Source organism: Oculina patagonica, chromosome 10 (assembly GCF_052425735.1).
Source record: "Oculina patagonica isolate OP01 chromosome 10, crgOcupat, whole genome shotgun sequence".
Taxonomy (NCBI): domain Eukaryota; kingdom Metazoa; phylum Cnidaria; class Anthozoa; order Scleractinia; family Oculinidae; genus Oculina; species Oculina patagonica.
The window spans coordinates 4,128,965-4,150,365 of record NC_135767.1 but is presented as its reverse complement, the minus strand read 5'-3'; the positions used below and the strand labels follow the sequence as shown (position 1 = coordinate 4,150,365).

The following is a 21,401-nucleotide window of genomic DNA, read 5'->3' as shown; positions in this document are numbered from 1 at the left end:
CTGATATAAGCCCCCCCCCCCCCCCCGGGGAAAAAAAAAAAAATATTTTTTTTTTTTTTTTGGGCCCACCCCCCAAAAAGAATTGTTGGCGGAGAAAAAAGAAAAAAAAAAAACACCAAAAAAAGATGGGGAGGGGGGGGGGGAAAATTATTTTTTTTTTTTTTTTTTTTAAAAAATTTTTTGGGGGGCAGTTTTTTTTTTTTTTTTTTTTTTTTTTTTTTTTTTCTCCCCTTTTAATAAAAAATTTTTTTTTTTTTTTTTTTAAAAAAAAAAAAAAAAATGGGAGGGAAAAAATTTTACGCGGCGTTTTAAAAAATTTCTCCGTTTTCAAATTTACACGGGTCAGTGTGGACGGGGGCTAAATTTGTACCGATATAAAGAATTTACAATTTAAACTATATATGCCTTCCACAATTTACTGATACAATGTGGCTTTTTGAAAAGCCAAAATTGACCCAGGGGAAAATATGACAAAATATCGATTAAGAAAAGTTCAGTTTTGAAAAACAATTAAGGAAAAACTGAAAGATAGTTGATATAAATATATATTTTAAATTCTAGTTTACTTAAATATAAAGGTATCTAATATGAATAATCTATCATCTTTGTATACCTAACTTTGTACATAGTCTCTATTTATTCCTAAGTCTTTAATATGGTATACTAATATTTGTTTAGTGATCAATAGCTCACTTCTCCTAACAAAATCAATACATTATTAAGCAGAACCCTCATGAGAGTATAGAAAAACGTCAACAAGAACTAACATTTAGTCTGGGCCGGGGGGTGGGGCTCCTCCACTCCGTGGCGCGCTCTCCCTGCGTGCTCTCCGGGTCCGGGTGGCTCTCGTCGTGCCGGGGTGTCGGGGGCTCGGCTGTCCTCTCCTCGGGGGTGTAAAGATATAAAATTTTGATCTTAGACCGTGAGGGCCTGGAAAAGAGTTCTTTTTACTTGTCTTCTATTTCTTCATATGACGGAAAGTTGAGAGCGATTTATAAAAATCATTTTATGATCAATTTGTCTAAGTTTCTCACAACCTTCACAATTACTATAGTATTGACTTTGTAAGGAGAATTTGACTTGAATCAACATCAGGCTGTTGGGGTTAAATATGTCAGACCTGTTTTTAGGTTTAGTCGCTTTATTAGAAATTATGACTTTATAGGATTTATTAACAAGATTTCCCTCAAGCTTCTTTTAGAGAAAAGGTCTCACTTGTTTAAACTATTCTGTAACTTATAAACTGGCCTAATGGTTTCAAAACTGAAAAATTCGGGAGTCATATTAAAGGCGTACCTTGGTACACGAAATTTTGCGACATAAGATTTTGCGTCGTCTCGCGATTTTTTTTTTTAAAAAAACTTAAAAAGTTGACGTCGCTTAATAGTGGCTCATTTACTCAAAGAAATGTGAAATAAATCCTCCAAAGTTGCGAAAATTCAGTGTCGCGATATATAGCTCTTCCAACTCGCGAAACTTAAATTGTCGCAAACATTTCGTGTGGAAAGGTAATTACTTTATATTGTTATCTTTTGGGCGGAGAGAATTTAAATTAAATTAGCCCAGTTATTATGAAAACTGAAATTTTCTTACTGCCTTTTTTTCTTTTAAGAGAGTAACTGAGTTAAGCAGATTGTTACCAAGAAAGTGTGATTTTGCGTCTCTAATGCAATTTTTTTCACCCAAACTTAATTACTTTTATGGGCTCAGAAGCTTTTAATCTTCACTGGGTGGACGATCTTATGACAAAGGCTTTAAGACGGTTTTGAGTTGATCGCTTGCTTGCAGACCATCTGTGAAGATTAACCAGAGCTTAATTCATAATATGACTGTGTTGTAATATATAACAAATGGTAAAAAAGAATACAAGAGAGGTTTGATTTTAGATTATTTTGTATTGTATCGAGAGAAGATTAAAAATTTAGTGGATCATTCCTGGTTTTTGATTTCTTTGTGTTTCACTCTCAGAAAAAGGACATGGCGTAGACTAATGCATTAGTTATAACCGGTTGAATCTCATTAAGGCCAAGAGAAGTTTTCAAGATTATTATATCGAATAAAAACAACCAACGGGGTGTAACAAAACGGAGGAAGGGAGGGATTGATTATAAGTTAGATGATTACAACAATCACGTTAAAATTTAAATATTTGTTTAAGGCAAGAGAATTTTCAATTTTTTAGAATAGCACAACAACGGGGTGTAACAAAACGGATGAGAGGGAGGGATTGATTATAAGTTAGATGATTACAACAATCACGTTAAAATTAAAATATTTGTTTAACTTTATTTTTTTGAGGCAAACGTTGGGTCACGTTATGTGATTTAAGCTTAAATTTTTAAATGAAACCCTAGTTTGTGTAAACTCAAAAGAAAGCTATTAAGCAGTACTTTTGTAATACTGTTTATTATGCTGTATAAAGTGGTTCTTACTTTTAAGTCTGTGGATGAAACCCTAGTGTGTGACCATTCAAATGAAAGCTACTGAGCAGTACTTTTAAGAAGACGTACATTTACGGCTTCTCCTTGCTTCGCTAATGGACGCCGTGAACCTAAAACCCAGAACCCGAACACCCACAAACAAGGTTAGTTAGGGTTAGAAGTTAGCAGTTGGTGGCTTGGTTAGCAGTTAGTGTTTTTGGAGGTTAGCATGAGCTTTTAGATGGCTGTAACGGTGTTCCTGGTTTTAGTAAATGACTCTCGTAACAGTTCTTCATGGGAAACCGAAAGAGCAACGGTCAGAATGACGTCATCGTAACGATCCATCCAATCTTCTCTCACCCCACCCCACTGGGTACGAGCCTAAAGCATACCCTGAAAACGTTTTTCTTTTACACTTGAACGAGACTAGGCCCAACCAAAATGGGCTTTTCAATTATCTTAGCAACCGCTTAAGAAACCGCATGCTCGAGCTACTTGCTAACCAGATTAAAACCAATAGTATTTTCTTGCTTTCTTGAAAAGGGTGTTATAGGAAAATAACTGTACATCAGATTCCCCTACAAACATCATTTTACACCCTTTTCACAGAAGGCGGGAAAAAAACTACAATTTGTCAGTATCCTCAATATCAGGCTTTCTCTTTCTTCCTCCTGGAAAATGAAAGAGGGCCTGGGATTGAGGTTGTCGTCAGAAATTGTTTACACGTAAAAGAAACTGGATCAAGGCTCTACAATTCATTTCTTTTATTGCAGATTGTACACAACACTACACCTCTACCCACATAAAGAACTGCTGTAATTTTAATAATTTTCTGGATAATTCTCTACTAATAAATTGAGCTCTGCATTTTTATGAAGAATTTCATGCTACTTTTACAGTATGGTTCTTAACGGTTGCTTGAAAGGGGGACATTCAAAATCTATTACAAGTCATAAAATCACCACAATAACATCTTATGGAAACTTCATGTAAAATGCTTCCTTTTGCTTGATTTTTTTATTCAAATCATTTTAAACACAACAAACAATTTGGCCTTTTACACTTTCAATAAGATCAAACGAGGGCTCAAAAAGGCTCAAATTTTCTCAGGACTTTTTCCCATAAAGGTGAAGACATACATTTAGTGAATACGAAAAAGTGAAAAAGTATTGTATTCACTCTTCTTTGGTATTTGAGCTACATTTTAGATTAAACTTTGGAGAGAAACCATGTGCCAATCATGTAGGAAGCTTTATAAAAGGGCTTAAAGAGCGTGAACAGGAAGTCGAGCATCCCTTGAAGCTTGCTTTCTTTTGGTGACCTATGAACCAGAAGTTTCCATGGCTTGCGTGGCAACCACACATACCGTACATATAATTGAAAGGCATGTGTGTCACACTAAGTTCCTGTACAACAAAAAGTCTGAGTCCATATGCCCTACTATGTGAAGTTTCAAAAACCGAAAAATTACGTCAGGGAGAAATATTGTAAGGGAGGAAGTGAATGAATGCATTACTCAGCATGTAACCCTCACCCCCTCCTAAAGAAGAAAAAATAAACAGCACTGATTCATACTGTTGTAATAGATGTTTAACAGTAAAATTCTGCTGCCATTACCCTGTGTTTCATGCTATTATGCTTCCCTATAAAACTGAGTAATATACACAAGGGAAAACAGAAAAAATCACATGGATCATACAAAAGTGATAATTTTAAAGGAGCTATGTCACGGCATTTTTTTTTAAGTCATTTTCCCGATTACTTTCAACTTGAAGGAAACCTCAAAATAATAGTTTTCTGATGTAGAAAAACACCAATGGCGAAATAAAAACCCACAAATAAACAAGGATGGTTTTAACAGGAAAAGATTTAGCTTGATTACGAATGACAAACTTGAAAAACCTTGCCAATTTTTCAAGAAGCGTTTACTGTGACATAGCTCCTTTAACAAGCCAATCAACTTATCTACTATCTTGAATGTGTTACAATGGTCTCTACCAGCAGTACAAGGCATAGTTCACTCACAATGAGAAAAGAGCTTGATAAAACAGATAGAGAGTTTTTGACTGACTTTCATTAGTTCCAAATGTTTCATTATTCTCTTTAATCAAAAGTACAGCTTGTGCAAGACATGCTTAAATGCACTACTCTGCCACTTGTTCCAAATCTTTCTGGACTTTGGAGAAGTCAATATCTTCCCCCGTGCAGCGTTTGTAAATATCTACGATATCTTTGCAAGTTGTCTGGAAATGTGTGGTGGCATCGTATGAAGTGCTGATAAACACCTGAGGACAACAACAACAAAAAAACGTAAAGTCAGTCATATGAGCATGATTAGTCCCCTATATTCCCCCTATAATTCCCATAGAGATCGATGGTTCAGTCCAACAGGCCGCCATCTTGGTTCATGAGCATGAGCGAAAACTGGGGAGAGTGCCACAACCGGTGGGTAGGGCTGCCAGAGTTTATACGTGGGAGTGGGGGAATGGAAAAAATATTTTTTCTTTTCTGCCCCGCCCACCTACCCACGGGGTTTTTACACTCTTCCCAGTTTTCGCTTATGTTCATGAACCAAATGGCCCCCGTCAAACTCGACAATTATTGATCTCTACGACTTCACGGAAAAATAGGAGACTGTGAACAGTCTAGAGCTTGATTTATTGATTGGTAAGAACTTGTTGACTAATTTGATTAAAAGAGCATAATGCAATTGAAGCACTTGTGGATTAGTTTAAAAAGTTTCTCTTAAAATGTACTGTACCTTAGATGTACTACCATCATCAGTCGGAACATAATTATCACTCACTGACACAAACCTGAAAATAATGAAACAGAAAAAATTATTAGTGATTAACAAGTACTGTAAAATCCATATAATAAGCCCCCCTCCCCCCCCCCACACACACACTGATATAAGCCTTGCTCAAAATAAAGCCCCAAAATCCAAGATGCAAAAGACCCTCTGATAATCTCCTCCCAATCATAATCCATAAAGAATGTCATGCCAAAGAACTGATTTGAAAAAAATTAGCCAATTTTTGCATCTAAATGTAGAGAATCAAATTCTGACAGGGTCACAAGTGGCGGGGAAGGCCGGGAACCCAGGAGAAAAGAGTCGGGAGGCAGGAGAAGAGAGGGCAGAAAGCGGGATTCTTAAGATGCCAGGAACTGGGGGGAAACAGGTAAAATTTCACAACATTTCATTATATTTTGCAATAGATATGGGACAAATAGGAGGGAACCACTACTAAAGGGGGGGGGGGTAGCAGGAGCAAAAGCAAAAGGTACGGGAAGTGGGAGTAAAAGATAAGGGAGGTGGGAGGTTCAGACTCCCATGCCCCCCCCCCCCCACCCCCAACTCACAATGCCACCCTGCTTTGAACACCGGAACATCCTGATTACTCAAATCAACTGTCATTTCCATTGGGTTTGCTTCATTCAGTTTAACACTGTAAGTTAATTTTACCCCCTATTTTAAGAACATCAGTTTTCAGTTCACTTTTAGAGGCTTGAGAAATCAGGATTCTGCAGTATGTGTAAGTAAAGTACCTTATTCTTACTAAATTTCGCGAGTACTTAATTTCGCGAAAAATCAAGAGCCATATTTCGCGAGTACTTAATTTCGCGTTTTTGAGAGGAAAGTACAATTGGAGTGTATTAAATTTCGCGATTTTTATCTATTCTTCAATATGAAGCTTTGACCTCGAAACTGTAACAACATAATTAATATGAAAGTCATCGTAAAAACAGCAAACAAAACAATATAAACATAACAAAACAAGGTATTCAACAGTCTAAATCCCTAATAGGTTCATCTACGACTGCAAGAGCGGGATTTTGAGGTACTTGGAAAACAGTTCGAACAGTGCGAATGATAGAGTGGGAGATAACTAACGGACAAAATTAAACAAAAAAACTCCTAAACATGAAGCTCACACATGTTAGAATAACTATGATAAAACACATCGAGTTTCATTTTTTTTATATTATCAGTACGATATAAAATTTCGCGATTTTAAACTTCGCGTGTCCTATATTTCGCGAGTATTAAATTTCGCGATTTTGAAAAAATCGCGAAAATCGCAAAATTTAGTACTCACGAAATTAAGTGAGAATAAGGTAATAACATACTTGTCTATTGTTTTTCCAATAAGGTGAAGCGCGGGGTTTAGCTCTTCTTCTGGATTGGCAGTTTCTACTGTTGTACTCGCAATAGCTATGTAGTAATCTCTCGCAGCTACGTTGTGAGCAAATGACACAACACAAACATAGATATCTGTTGAAAAAAAAAAATAGGGAATACCATTGACAAGGTTCCAATACAATACATACTAGCTTTGCAATGCTTTCAAGGGGTATACTATGGAAAAGCCCACAAGTCACTTGTATTTTCTTGGTACACACACAAGCCTTTAGGTGAGTTTGATACCAAGAAAATACAAGTGACAAGAGGGATATTCTTCAGTATACCTCGATAAAGTGTTGTGTAACGATTTTATACCATGCCATAAAAAATATAAATATGCTTACTAAATTTCATCGAAAATAAAATCGCAGCACGCAATGGAAAGGTTGGGTTGAATACTGTCAAATAATTATACAACAGTACAGCTATCCTGTATTCTGATTGGCTGTATTTTCTATGGCATGGTATAAAAATGTGGACATGTTCAATACTTTTTGCAATAACAGTGCAAGTGTTGCTAATACAAGGACTAATCAAAGAGGTCTATGACCTACTCGTGAATGTGTTAGATATATTTGAATCGTTCCTTTGAACAGCATACTATCGATGGAAAATATTCATTATAGGGATTAATAATAATAATCAACTTTTTTAAAAGAGGGCGAACACATAACAGATCACTTAGGTATAAGAATTACTTTTTTCATAACTTTAATTGCTTAGTAAACCAATGGCTCAGTGGTACAGCTCTGCGTTCTAAAGCGTGTGACCCGGGATCAACTCTCATACCCTGTAGCTAAAATTCTTTTTTTCCTCTTATTTTTTTCCCACGGATATTATATACATATCTGTCTTGTATAGAGTTTCGTTACCCTTTTACTGATTATCCTTTAATAAATTGTGTCGTGCTCTAACCTTCCCAGTCTTTTAATAACACATACATAAAGTCACTGGTCATCGTTTCCAAATGTTCGCGATTATTAAAGAAAAGGCAATATTTCATCGTTTGGGAAACGATTGTTTCTCATTTACAAGGGGTGAAGTATTTTCTACACTTATTTCTTTGAACTGATACCTTTGTAAAGCTGTATTTTTATTCACAGCCGAGGGAAAAGAAATTTAGAAAGCGCCCGTAAGCATACCTAATTTGCATAATGTTTACAACACATGGATGGAAGGATGGAAGGATGGAGGGATGGCTCAACCTCCCCACTATACTCGTTCATTATGCATTCATGAGTAAAAAGAGCTTTGAGGGCGGTTGGGCTGGTTTCCTTGAATTCTTAGTGGCCCAGGAGAAAACAGAGTGGCCCTTGATTTCCTTTTGTCTAACACTACAAAAGCTTTATGTAAGTGACAGCACATGGAACTTCAAAAACAGAATTAAATGAAAAGAACTTTCACTGCTGACACTGCTTATTTTTTAAATTTTAGAAGTAAAAGCAGAGGTTTCAAAATGTTTTGAAGTAGGCGTCAGCGGTGACTAAAAGAGTAAGCGTCTGTGGCAATGCTGAGCTTGTTTGTCAAAAGCTGATTGCTATGACCAGGAAAACCTGCGAAATAATCAAATAGCCAGCAGAACTCTGGCAGATGCCGGCTTGTTTTCAAAAGATTTGTCACTCTCTCACTCTTACATGTAGGAGGAAAATAGGTTACCTGACTTCCTGTGGACTTGTTTTGCAGGAATAATTATCTGGCAGGATTTATCATCTTTCATAATTGGAAGAGGATGATCCAGGAAACAAATACAGCGAACAACCTGCAAACAAAATAAATTATATGCCTTATTATAGGAAATTAAAGCTCCTGTAAATTAAGGTCTTCAGGAAAGAGGAAACACTTCTTTTGAATAAAGGAAATTATGCAAGAGTGGAGGCAAATTTTCAAAATGAAGAAATGGGAAGCCTCGAGCCATGCGGCCCACACTGCCGGAGCTTAACCCCGTTTCTGTAGCATGCAGTAACCCCAGCCAGGGCTCAAACCAGGACTGCTTGATCGGGAGTCTAGCACATAACCATTAGGCCACTGTGCGTCCCATCGGATGACGTGTATAAAAAGATTTAAACCTTGACCTTTATTTAACCTTAGCATTTACCTGTCCCTCCTTCTTGACTTTGTCAGGGAAATAAGAAGGATCAGCAATCACCATCTTAGTCTTGGCAGTTTCTCCTTGTGAAGTTACACCACAAACTTGCCCATTCTCGTCATATTTAATCTCTTCTATGGGTTTATCCAGCATGTAGGTGCCACCATATATAGCACTTAGCCTGGCAAACCCCTGGGGAAGTTCTCCCAGACCATACAGAGGATATAAATATGGCGACTTGCCATATCTGGCTAAAGATTCGCTAAAAAATGTGATAAAGTGAGAGAAATAGTTAAGATTCCTTTATGATGACCAAAACATTAGATTGTATATAAATGGAACAAATACCTCACTAGATAGAATTTTTGGGAGAACCTTTTTTCAGAGGCATGCCTGTAAATTAAACTAGCTATCTGGAAGAGATATGAAGCTAAGTGCATGACCATTGGATTTTACCATCAAGATAATATTACATTTTGATTATTATTTTTAATAATTTTTCTTGTGACATCAAACTTTAATTTTGTGAAATCAAACTTTAATTTTCAGTTTAAAAAATATTTTAGAAATGGTGAAAAACTGAAAATGCACAGTCACAAAACCTTCATGTACTAAGGTGTGTGGGCTGTTGGTTATAAATTTAAAGAGAAAAAGGTAATTTGCAATTTTAAAGTAACAAAAGATTATACCAACTTAATAAAATATTTACCGTATTTACCCGTGTATTAGTCGATCCCGTGTATAAGTCGACCCCCTATTTTTGAGGCCATAAACTAAGATTTTTTCATCTCTGGGTAACAATTTTTTTGGAAAACTAAACTTGTGTTTCTTAGAATTTCCTTTCAGGTAGAGATACTTAATGAAAAAAACACAGCAAGTTTCAATGTGAAGTTTATTATCATGCTTACGCGAGCGTTTTAGCAACACATGTTTATGCAGGCATTTTGTCCATTATTTTTTGAAACAGCCTTATAAAATCAAACACACTAATTTCAAACGAACCTTTCTAATTGTGGAGAGATAGTAGCGGCTTTAGAAGACAAGCAAAACACCAAGGAACATCAGAAAACTTTGAAACCCACTCGATAAACAAAGTCAAGCTTCCTTGGGGAACTTGGTAACCAAGCTACAAAATCGGTGAGGTACTGGTAACTGATAACTACACGTGCTTGCATCATGCCAGGTTACTAAGTAGCGAAGTTCGAAGCAAGAAAGATCATGCATGAAGATGTTTTTCTCGAGTGGATTTACCAGCTTTATTAGTGGAAAATGTCAACTCTTTATTCAAACCTTGTGCCAGTCAGTCTCTACAACATTCAGGTTTATATTAAGCGGATAAATCGCAATGAATTTTGACTTTAACTGCCAATTTAACGACACAGATGGCAAAGTGAAAGGACATCGTAACCTGTACTGTTGTTTATTTGATGTTTGTTGACATATAAAACAATTGTTATGCTAATTGCGCAGAATTTATTTAACTGGTGCTTGGGTCGAAAATTGTGACCCGTGTATAAGTCGAGGGCGATTTTTTGGACCGATTTTTAGGTGAAAAAAGGTCGACTTATACACGGGTAAATACGGTAAGTAAGATGCATAAAAGTAACCGGCCCCCCTATGATGCCCTGGTTTAAAGTCACTAACCTGTACAATTTGACTTTTATCAATGTTTCCTTGCAAGGCTTATTCAAATATCTATATTAAATAAAAACAAAGTGACTTAATAATAAAATGGAAAAGTATCTATTTTACAGCCATATAAGAAGCCATGTAGTTGAAATTAGAGAAATCAGCGTCTTCGAAATAATTTATCCATACAGTCAACTCTCGTTATAGCGGACACGCTCGGGGTGTTGTTTAGTGTCCGTTATAGTGAGAGTCCATAATAGCGGGAGTCATTTCCAGTCAAACCTTATTCCCCGGGGATCAGGATTTTGTCCGTAATAGCGAGTGTCCGCAATAGCGGGGTGTCCGCAAGGCGAGAGTTGACTGTATTTATAGTCGTAGCTTGATTTCTATCCACAAATTAAGGTTATACCTTCCTTAAGATGTTGTTTTTATGGGTTAAGATGCCTACCACTAATTTCAGAACAGTTAAGACCAAAACTCTGCAAAATCCCTGTGACATATATAGCTCCTTTAAAGTGAGCATCAGGGCCCCCGGGGGGGGGCACTCCCATATATGACCTATGTAGGTACCGTAAAAACTCGTGTATAAGCCGCACTTTTTTGCTGAAGTTTTGGGCTCAAAATCGTGGGTGCGGCTTATCTACGAGACCATTGCTTTTGAGGGGTGTAAAATACAGTCTGGGGACAGAAAAAGCACTAAAAACATAGAGTAAATAAATATTTAACATATTGAAACCCACTGTCGTCGATCATTGCTTTCGGTAAAAGGTCTGGCCCCTAAAGAAGCCGTTTATGCCTCAGTCACGAATTGTTCGTCAGTTGTTCTTTCAAACGATTTATTTGCACCTTGTTTGAGCAGCTACACTTGAGCTGACATGGAATCTCCATTCCTCCACAAGGCTGCCTATTTGCTAAACTCCCATTGAGCAACAACTTTTTATCAACACACAGCAGATATGATTAGAAATCGAACTTTCAGTGACGGCTTTTCCATGTTGTTTACCGGACCGAACGATCGAACGTGACTCGACCCCAGACTTCTCTCTTTAAGTGACTGTGTGGTTACTAAGCAATCGTTTTGTATCGTTCTCAATCTGTTGTGCTCATACTATTTCCATTCAAATTTCATCGTTTTTCACATTGGACTTTAGCAATTAAGACAATATATCGTCAAACGAGCATCCTTTTTAAAGGATATTGGGATTTCAAGTTTTTAAGTTTTTATTTTTTTCTCAAAATCAAGCTTCAAAGTTGGGGGTGCGGCTTATCTACGAGTGCGGCTTATACACGAGTCTTTACGGTATGTGCCGCTGTGAAGGGTATGGGATAGGGTATAGAAATCAGAGAGTTTTGGTCTAGAATAGGGTATCATTTGGGAGAAACTGGTTAGTGGTATGAAGAATTAAGTCCAGAATAGGAATAGAAACTCGGAAGAGAAAGAGGCTTCCATAGACGTGAATAAAATCATTGTGACAACGCTGTTTGCAGATGGTTTTCCATTAAAAACACTTATAGTGATGCAGTTCTAAAAAGAAGCAAGTCTGGGAAAGGGTAGGGATTTTCGGTATCTAGTCTAGTATAGGGTTGCAAAACCAGTTGAAGATGGTCTGGTATAGGGTAAGGGTTTCAGAGTCCCAGAGGCACACCCCCACCCAAAAATATACAGGGTGCCCCCCCCCCCCCCCTGATCCCCCGCCCGGGATCAGGGCTCTGACAACTTCATGTAAGGCTACAATACAAGACTTACTCATCACTCAGATGAAGAGCCAAAGCATGTCCCGTGAAGCTGGCAGTGTTTTCATCTAAACCAAATTTAGTGAAGACTTCTTGCATTGTGGTCTTCTCTGGGTCAATACCTGAACAATGGAGAACAGTTGGTTTACATTGTATCAAAAAACACCAGTTACATAATCACCAAGTGTGAGGCGTGGTGGCCTGATGGTTAGCGGGCTTGACTCTGAGTCGAATAGCCCGGGTTCAAGCCATATTCCCCTGAATAAGGGTCCTCCCTTCAGATGCCAAAAGTAAATAAGCGCCCGAGCACTAAATCAAATCACTATGGTACATGTAAGGACAAAATATCTCACCTTGAAATGTTTTGGGATCCTCAGGGTCAAAGTCATTAACAAAAATTAAAAGCTTGCGGAATCTTCTCTTCTCAAATATTCCCATCAGACTGGTTGCAAGAGCCTCTTTCTCGTCTGCTGGCACTTTGTAAAGTTTCCCATCTTTGTACACAAAGCTTCCTTCAACTGCTTTAAATTCAAGGTACCTTGTTACACCGCTTACAATCAACAGTTTAACCAGTTCCCCTATAAACAACGGAAAACAATAATTAATAACTATCGCCGAGGGCAAACTGATTATTGTTGAATAATCAATTCCCTCTAGTTCTTTTTGTTTTGATTGTCCGCGTCAACTGAAGCTAAGGGAGCCGTTAAGTGGAATAACCTGATACTCGTCCAGATCTTCTGAAGCTATTGTGTACTTTCGCTCCTCATGCTTTTTGCTTGTCAAAAATATTCATTCGACAGTTTCACATCCTGTCTTGTCTTTTTCTTCTGTGTTCATATTCTCCAGTCTTTCAACATATTTTTTTGCCAAAGAACCATGGGCTTTTCACTTATATTTTTCTTTGGAATACCAAGAAAGTTTCAAGGTAGACTATGAAAAAAAGGTTTTTTAGCTATGCCAAGCCGATTGATGTACGAAATGCTGCCAATCAGCCTTGAATTAAAAACTTCAACTTGATACAACTCACATGGAAAAAACATGATAAACGGCTTCTGATTGGACATAATTAACATTTTTTCCCACACGTGAAAAAACCGATACACACCATTTGATTGGTTATGTCAGTTTGCGAATGAAAATTTATTTGCGGCTTTTAAGTGGGTAAATCTCAGTACTAAATAATAAAAAACATTTCCACAATTGTAATTGTGAAAGAATTCTCCTGTATCAATAAATAAACAAATAAAATAAATAAATGTATGTGTATAATTATGTATATCTTGCCTTACCATTAGCCATTATGAACTTAGGAATGAGATCAACGTTCCAATCTTTTGATGATCCTAGCTTTTTCGGTTCCTTACCAAACTTTTCATAGAACTAAATACAAGAAAATGATCACTAATCAATTGAGCTGCTAACTTATGTGGGAAAAATGTTATTAGTACAGTTGAATCCCGATAACTCGAACCTTCAAGGGAAATTGAAAAAGGTTCAAAATATCGGGAGTTCGAGTTATTGAGGGTAAAATTAGTAAGAAAACAACCTGGAGGCAGGGATCCATATTCGTTTTTTTCTCCAAGTCGTCAGCCGGGCAAGTATTTAAGACGACATACTTGCCCTGGCAAAATTTTACTTTCCCGCTCAAAAGTGAAGAATGGTGACTGTACAACAAGTTAATGAAAAGTTGACTTTTTTATGGTTATTACATGTAACACTGTATACAATTGTCATGAAATCTACGAGACAACGTGTCAGTTATAATAAAGTTTGATGCTTAAGTATTTGTTAATGAGACTTTCTACTAATGTCTACTTTGGCTGCTGACCTATAAAATTTCACTAAACATCGTGCCCCCAAGCGGCTTGTGATGTGGAGCTGGCGGAAGCGGACGATGCAGGCACAAATGAAAGCCAGGGCCTCTTTGACTGCCATGACAGAAGAAAAGAACACTTTCGCTCTTCTTGTTCTATTGGTTTGCTTTTCTGAAGCGTTAACATTACTTTTTTCTTTGCTGGCGGTGCCACACCAAGATAAACAGCGCATTTTGATCACAACATCAGCTGATGCGATCGCCTCGTGTTTTCATGGATGCAGCTGCAGTACAAAATATCAGCGGTTGACAGCTTGAAAATTGAGCCTGCGATGATTTCATTCATGGAAAATACCGCATCATCCAAGATGGCGGCCAAAATTATGATTTTATCGCGACAGAAAGTTGCAAATTATTCTCTGTTTTCTAAAAGTTACGAATGAACGACAAGTGGTCAGAACGCAGGTAACTCATAAGAAAATAATATATTCAATAAATGTTTTTTTTGTTTCATTAAGTCAAACTTAAGTCGTCCAGCGGACGAGTTTTTGTAATGTTTTGGTCGTCCGTACGATTTTTTAGTCGTCTCGGACGACCGGACGACTGTGAATATGGATCCCTGTGGAGGGGAATTGGAAAAGGTTCGAGTTAGCGGGAGGTTCGAGTAACTGAGGGTTCGAGTTATTGGGATTCAACGGTAATACATAATTTGTAGCAATGAAAAATGTAACAAATAATACCTTTTCTAATGGCGTCATTGATGCACTGTCTCCACCATAATATTGGTTTCTGTCCATGTGAAGAACTTTCTTCCCATTCACAGACAACAATCCACTCAATATACACTCCTGCAATAAAGGGTTTTAAAGGATCCATATTATCCACTCCCATTCTCTGAACTCTACAAGCTCACAGTCTTGCTAAGTGAAGCGTACCCCCCAAGAGTACATTAATGAAGTGATTATTTGCAATTTGAATCTGTTAGTCAATTTCAGGAATACATAGCACTGATCGATATTCAAATAAAACTTACTTTCTGATCATAGACCATATGTTTTTATGCTTATTAGATGCAACAAATAGTTTTTCAAGTTAACCTGAATGCAATCCATTTTAATCTTCTTGAATTTTGCCTATCCATGCCCCTTTTTGGCCTTTCTGTTTGTTTTTTTTTTTCAGTTCTCCTACAGTTTTAAGCCGTTATTGTGATTTTTCAGTTCGAGAGGAGGCAAGCGTGGCCGAGTGGTTTACGGCGCTGGTATTGTATTGATTTTTAACCTTGTTACGTTCTTTTAAAATTATTTGTTTCCTCTGTTTCAGTGGCATGCCTGTAAACTAGCTATCTTGTTGAGATATGAAGCTAAGTGCATGACCACTATAAACATATACTTATTTATTTATTTTTTTAATTCTATGACCAGTTGGTCAGTGCAGAAATTGCCTAAAATTGTGTGACATAGCCCCTTTTAAAATGCTCTGTAAAAACATATTTTGACCAAGAAGCTTTAACCTTAATCAATTTCTGATCAGAGCAGAAACTTGTTATGGCAAGGAACTTGATCCAAAATTATGCTGATGTGAGGAAGTGAGAAAAAAGGACTTAACTACATTACAATTATTTAAGAAAAAATAAATTATGATCACTTTTGACATCTGGGTCATACATTAGACTTCACACAGTTGTAAAAAATTATAATTATTACTGTATGACCATCAACTTCAAATATACAATTTTCAAAGTTGAAATATTTCCCTTTGGAATCTGATGAAGATTTTTTACCTCAATATGACCTGTAAGAACTATTTTTTTATTCAATTATATTAAAAATATTATATTTATAAAACAATGTCGAGAACAGGCTGTACTGTAAAAGAAATGTTTATGTTGTACTGTACAACTTTCGGGCTAAACATTCAAAATAATTATCTTCAAATTTAATTCACACATTGTACGAGGCGAATTTGTCTCGAACGTTTTCAGGAACCCTTAGATTATACCAATCGTTCAATATTTCGATTTAAATCTCACTAAGATCGAGGATACAGGCTGTTACATCTTACCCCACAAATACGCCCGATTTTTAACACTGAAATACTTCAGAATAAATTATAAATTAAATGAGTCGTTAAATCTACGTGAACTGTCTCGGAGAAGCTATTTATGGTCGGGAAATTCAGTTTTAAAGTGAAATCACGAGGTTTTCTAGATGAAGGAAATCAGATGGGTGTGAAACTCAATCCATGCCTTAAAACCATCTAGACGAAGATTTCTTCATAAGCTTTTCTAAAACACACCTTCAATCCAGTTCCAAGAACGATGCAGTCATATTCCTCATCCATGATTAAAGTTTTAATGTGAAGAAAACCTGCGGAGGAGAATACTTGGATGCGAAACTTCACACAGCAAAGCTAAGGAAGGGAACGCTCGAGCACGGAAGATCACGAGCAACTTCACTGCGCTTGCTCAAAGATCATTCCCCTCGTTTCAAAGATGAGGGCAAATTTCATTGGGGCTCAGATGAACTTCCACAATCGGGTCTACTTCCGGTAGTAAAAATTATAAGCTTTCGAATTTTTGTGTTCTTAGAAATTTGAAATAATTCAGCAGATTTTTTCAAGAGAAATGTTCTGAGAATTGTTTCCATTAATAAAATTTGAGATATCAACGATTTTCTGATCAAGGGGAGAAATAGGCGCCTTTTAAGAGTTACATCTGGAGCCCATATCAGTTTATGGTCCTCAGGCAATAGTGATGCAACGTGGTCTCCCATGTGGATTTGTGTACCTTCACGAATAGCCGTGTTTTGGTGAGAAAAAGTCTTTGAAATGTAGAATTCTCGTGTATCATCCAATTTTTGAAACCCTGTGGGAATTAATAAAGTCACCAAGACTTTTCTCTTTCGTCAAATGAATCAATAATTCGAGAAAAAGGTTGTTTTGTCCCGGCAAGTTAGAGCTTCCTTCGCACAAAAAAACCCATGTGGGGTATTTTGGATTCCACAAGCCACGAGTTTTGGTTACGTTATGGCTGAAAATTTGCTCCAGGGGCTTCAGTCAGCCGCAAATTCCACTTCGCAAGCAGCGGTGAGTAAACTTACTAATTGATATAAAATTTCAACATGACCATTTGTGAAATTAGACGGTGAATTTTTCCGATGCGATCGATCGAACAATTTTGCAGCCACCCTGCTCAATTTGAATAGCTTCATTCAAGAAAACACAAATTTTAAACTGCTTTATTCTTTTGTGCAGGCTCTGCAGTATTTTGAACAGCTGAAAAATTCTCCAGATGGGTGGAAACTCTGTGGTGATGCTCTTATTCGAAATCTTTACAGGTATTTGAGATTAAATAACAATTTATATTATAAATCAATTCTACATGTAAATCTCTTTGTAAAAATATTTGAACATACACAGAGCGGGCAGGGCAATTTTTGATCCTCATTATTTACTGTCATGGAGAAACGTTTTTGACAGAGATGTTCATTAATTAAATTAAGAGGTTGTGCAGACAATCCAATTTAATTTTCATTCATCGGATTCATAATAGTGTTTGACCTATTAGACAAGTTGGGGGGGGGGGGGGTCACCCAGGCTGCATTCTACGTAGGTTACACCAAAGATCTTCAGCATGGATTTTAAAATTTTGTGACATAGTGACTTACGATTGTAGCTGACTTATTTTAGGTATAAAGAATAAAGGACCGTGGCGTACATGTAGACCTATAAAAAACTTGGCATATGTTCAGTGTGGCGTGTATACGGAATATACCCCGGGGGGCCAGGGGAAAGAATCACAGAGAAAAGGGGGTGGCAAGACTATCAGAAGCAGAGGATGAAAAGATGCAATATGAGAAACAGGATTTCTAAAAATGCAGGAAGATGGAGAAAAAGAGGGTAGCAAAGGGTTTATGCATGACATGTGCAAAAAGTAGACCATGAGAATAGCTAAAAAAGACATGTGATTCATGAATTTTTGACTTAATATGCTGTTTCAAGTATACGTGACGTGTGAATTTGGCTAAAATTATTTTGTGTGTGAAACAGGATCACGCCCCCCCCCTCCCCCCTTGGCTACCCTCAAAAAAGGTCAAATTTTTATAATATTTAATAAATGTTGTGTTATTTTATGCTTTTTACATTTTGATTGATCAATTCAAACAGAAACAATCAGCATTGTGGACTAAAAGGTGCAAAATGACAGCGACTGATAACTTTTGAATTTTTGAATTTTGTTTCTACCAGTGACGAGACTGTCAAGTTCTTTTGCTTCCAAGTCCTGGAGCATCATATAAGAACAAGGTGTGGCTGGTAGTTTTACTACTTGCATTGTATTTTATATAACTACAGTCGAAGCTCTCATAAGCGGACACCTTCGGGACGCGAAAAAAGTGTCCGTAACTGGAGCTGGCCGCTTACGAGAATAATTCTCGTGAGCGGCCAGTAGAGGTGTAGGGGATAGATGGCCCCTTACGGGAGCTTGCCCAGCTAACAATAACCGGACGGACGTTGATGACGACAAAACAAACACTGAAATGTGGTACTGTAATTACTGTAAAATCATTGTGATGAGCGGCGGTGTGAAAATGATTGATAAAAACAAGATGCAGAGGCTGTTAAAAGGATTTTCTTTGGGATGTCCGCTTATGGGAGCTTAAAAACAAAGAAAAAGTCTAAGTCTTAATCTGCGAAAGTGTCCGCGGCCGCTTACGGGAATGTCTGCTTACGAGAATGTTAAAATACAGAGTTTGTATGGGAAAGTAAAACGGGGTTTCAACCAAGGCGGCCGTAAGTAGAGCTGTCCGCTTACTAGAGTGTCCATTAAGAGAGCTTCGACTGTATATATAATCTTGGTATGTAGTTGTTATAGTATTATATCCTCACTGTCTACTACTTAACACATCATGAAACTAAGTTATGGGAGAGAGATCCGCGGATTGTTGTGTAAAGAGGTAGACAGCGAGGATGGCCATAGGGACGTGAGGAGTTGTCAACCAACACCAGGGGAGGAGGGTGGGGCGAACCTTGATCCGTCGTCTAGCTCGGCGGTCGCTGTGACACAGTGAAATCAAAGCCACGCGGTCTATTCTACTTATACGGGGAGCCCGCAATGCAGCAATGCATCCCTAGGGACCGCGGAGTATTTAAATAGTTGTTTCATGATGCGTTAATTAATTATTCAGTGAGAATAGTATTATATCCTCACTGTCTACTACTTAACACATCATGAAACTAAGTTATGGGAGAGAGATCCGCTCCTTGTAATTCCCTGAGGCAGTCTGCTATAACCCAGGCCTCCGGCTTCCCTGAAACGTACATCGACTTCATAACCTTCAATACCCAAACACTAAAACACCCAATACTCAATACTCAACACCCAACACTCCAAAACTTAAAGATTTATTAACTAACAATGAATGAAACAAAACAGAAAATAACAAAATAAAGCGCACTGGCGAGAAAAAACTCTAAGTCAAGGAATGCTACAGTTTAACCTTACAAAATTCTTTGCAAATTTCCCTGGTCAGAGAGGTCCGGAGCAGGCTGAGAGCCCTTTGAAGTAAGGTTAAATGTTACCCGTTCTAGCAACTGCAACGAAGTGGAAACATTAGAATGGCGCGTGTAATACAGGGCCATTTCTGTGCTTCGCCAACCCACGTACTGGGCAATCTGCTCTGGAGTACGACCCAAGCCTTTGAGGGTGTAAGAAATCCCTACCCGGAAGCTGTGAGGGGTCTCACCGTCATCGATGCCCGCGGCCTTAAGATACTTGTGAAGTCGTGCAGATACAGCTGACCCTCCAAACGGGCGATGTGATATAAATTTCTTATGTTCCGAAGATCTAAAGAAATACTCACCGAGAAGAGGGACACCCAACGACCCACAAGCTGCGATATAATAGTTAAGCCAAAAAACCAGGCAGGCGGGTACATTTGGAATACGTAACAAAGCAAAAGGGCGTAGTTGACCCGCGTGCCTCGTTTTGCTGAATGTAAAGTTAAGAAGAAACCCCTCCCTGTCCTTAAGGCGGAAAAGCTGATCTGCCTTTAAACGCCCCAGATCGGATGCTCTATCGCCCGTGTAAAAGTCAACGACAAAGAAAGTTACATCTCTGACCAAAAGGTATTTATTGAGAGGAGAAAGCCCAGAACCTTCAACAATAAGCCCACGGAGATAGGTAATCGAGTGGGTGAATTTGTCATAGAACAAAGGAACAGCTTGGCGAGGTTGCAAAGGTTGCTGGGCTTGCTCCTCCCTTACAAACTTGAGATATTCTTTTACACAAGGATGTGCCAGCGGGTTAGAAAACCCTGTACGGCCTAACTTATTGAAAATCGCTCGAAGCTTCCCTATATATGAATCGACAGTTACGGCGGCCAGACGCTTAGGGCAATCACAGGTCTTCCTGGAGCATGAGCGTACATGGATTTTTTGTTTTCCCGCAGTATCCTTGCTAACCAAAAACTTTACGATATCTTCAGCGGACGCAGCAGAGACCTTCTTTGGAAGTACCAAAGAGCGTAAGAAACTTGATAGCTGAATTTCCAAAGAATCCTTCTGTCGTTCATAAGGTCTGTTTCTAAACGACTCTCGGAATTCTGCGAAACGCTTGTTAATCAGAGGCATGTCCACATTAGGACGGGCTCCTTGTGTTGGTTCACGCGACGTGGGATTACCACAGGCTTGGCAAAAATTAGCATCACTGTCGTTCGGGTAACAGCAGGCGGAACATCTGAAAGCAGGTTTCCATAAGCGTTCGATCTATATAGACAAGTACAAATACACAGCTTACCAGGAGCAGATGCAACGAAAAACCCACAGATCCCATGGTAAGGGCCTAGCAATGAATTCTGGGGAGGAGCGAGAAGGGAAAAGCAATATAGCCGGATCACCTTTCCTTCCAAGAAGAAAGGAATCCACTGCTATGGCCTGGAGTAAAGCCCACCAATAACGATGCGGGTGTAGACGAGGGACAATAATGGTAAAAGCGAAACGCTGATGTTGATCAAAAAGGTATCGCAACAACGGTCCCACGAGGACGAAAGGAGGAAAAACATATACATTATGTTCCACTGGTACCGGTTGAGCGAAAACGTTAACTCCTGAAGAAAACGGGGTTGGCCAAGGCGAGTAATGAGGCAACAAACTTCCATCCCTCTCTCTGCGACAATTACTGTCTAAAGACATCAAATCAAACGTGTGTGGCCCAAACATCGCTTGAACTCGGGCCCACGCCTTCTCAGACAGAGAACAATCAATATCAGACAGAGAACGGGAGGGCGCGTCAGCAATGTTTTCACTCGATGGGATATACTTCAAATGTAGAGCAAAATTTCCAGCTCGAGACATTTCTTCTTTTTTTTTATCTCCTGGTTGACCAGGGAACTTTTACAACCGCCATTTTCCCAAGCCGCTCGGAGCGTCATGTTATCCGTCCATACGTCGATCCTTGTGTTTTTGATAGAAGGGAAAAGGGAGCTTAAAGCGTTGCATAAAGCCCTAGCTTCAAGGACATTGATATCGTCTTCAAGG

At 38.3% G+C, this 21,401-nt stretch overlaps 2 protein-coding genes across 2 annotated transcripts in view; one reads left to right on the top strand and one right to left on the bottom strand.

Moving 5' to 3' along the window:
• Positions 1 to 4,094: 4,094 nt before the first annotated feature.
• On the bottom strand, positions 4,095 to 16,312 carry LOC144629358 (rab GDP dissociation inhibitor alpha-like). Its single transcript, XM_078487595.1, has 11 exons — positions 16,164 to 16,312; positions 14,609 to 14,716; positions 13,345 to 13,435; positions 12,409 to 12,633; positions 12,069 to 12,177; positions 10,337 to 10,387; positions 8,702 to 8,954; positions 8,263 to 8,365; positions 6,552 to 6,696; positions 5,182 to 5,236; positions 4,095 to 4,705 (listed from the first exon to the last, which is right to left on the bottom strand). The coding sequence occupies exons 1-11, from the start codon at positions 16,206 to 16,208 to the stop codon at positions 4,565 to 4,567; spliced, it is 1,326 nt and encodes a 441-aa protein (XP_078343721.1). The 5' UTR covers positions 16,209 to 16,312; the 3' UTR covers positions 4,095 to 4,564.
• A 326-nt stretch (positions 16,313 to 16,638) lies between these two features.
• Positions 16,639 to 21,401, top strand: part of LOC144628286 (exportin-T-like) — a 49,753-nt gene continuing 44,990 nt past the window's right edge. Inside the window, exons 1-3 of the mRNA XM_078486364.1 lie at positions 16,639 to 16,952; positions 17,121 to 17,203; positions 18,114 to 18,170. Of these exons, the coding sequence (XP_078342490.1) occupies positions 16,893 to 16,952; positions 17,121 to 17,203; positions 18,114 to 18,170 (200 nt within the window). The 5' untranslated portion in view covers positions 16,639 to 16,892. The remainder of the gene's footprint in view (positions 16,953 to 17,120; positions 17,204 to 18,113; positions 18,171 to 21,401) is intronic.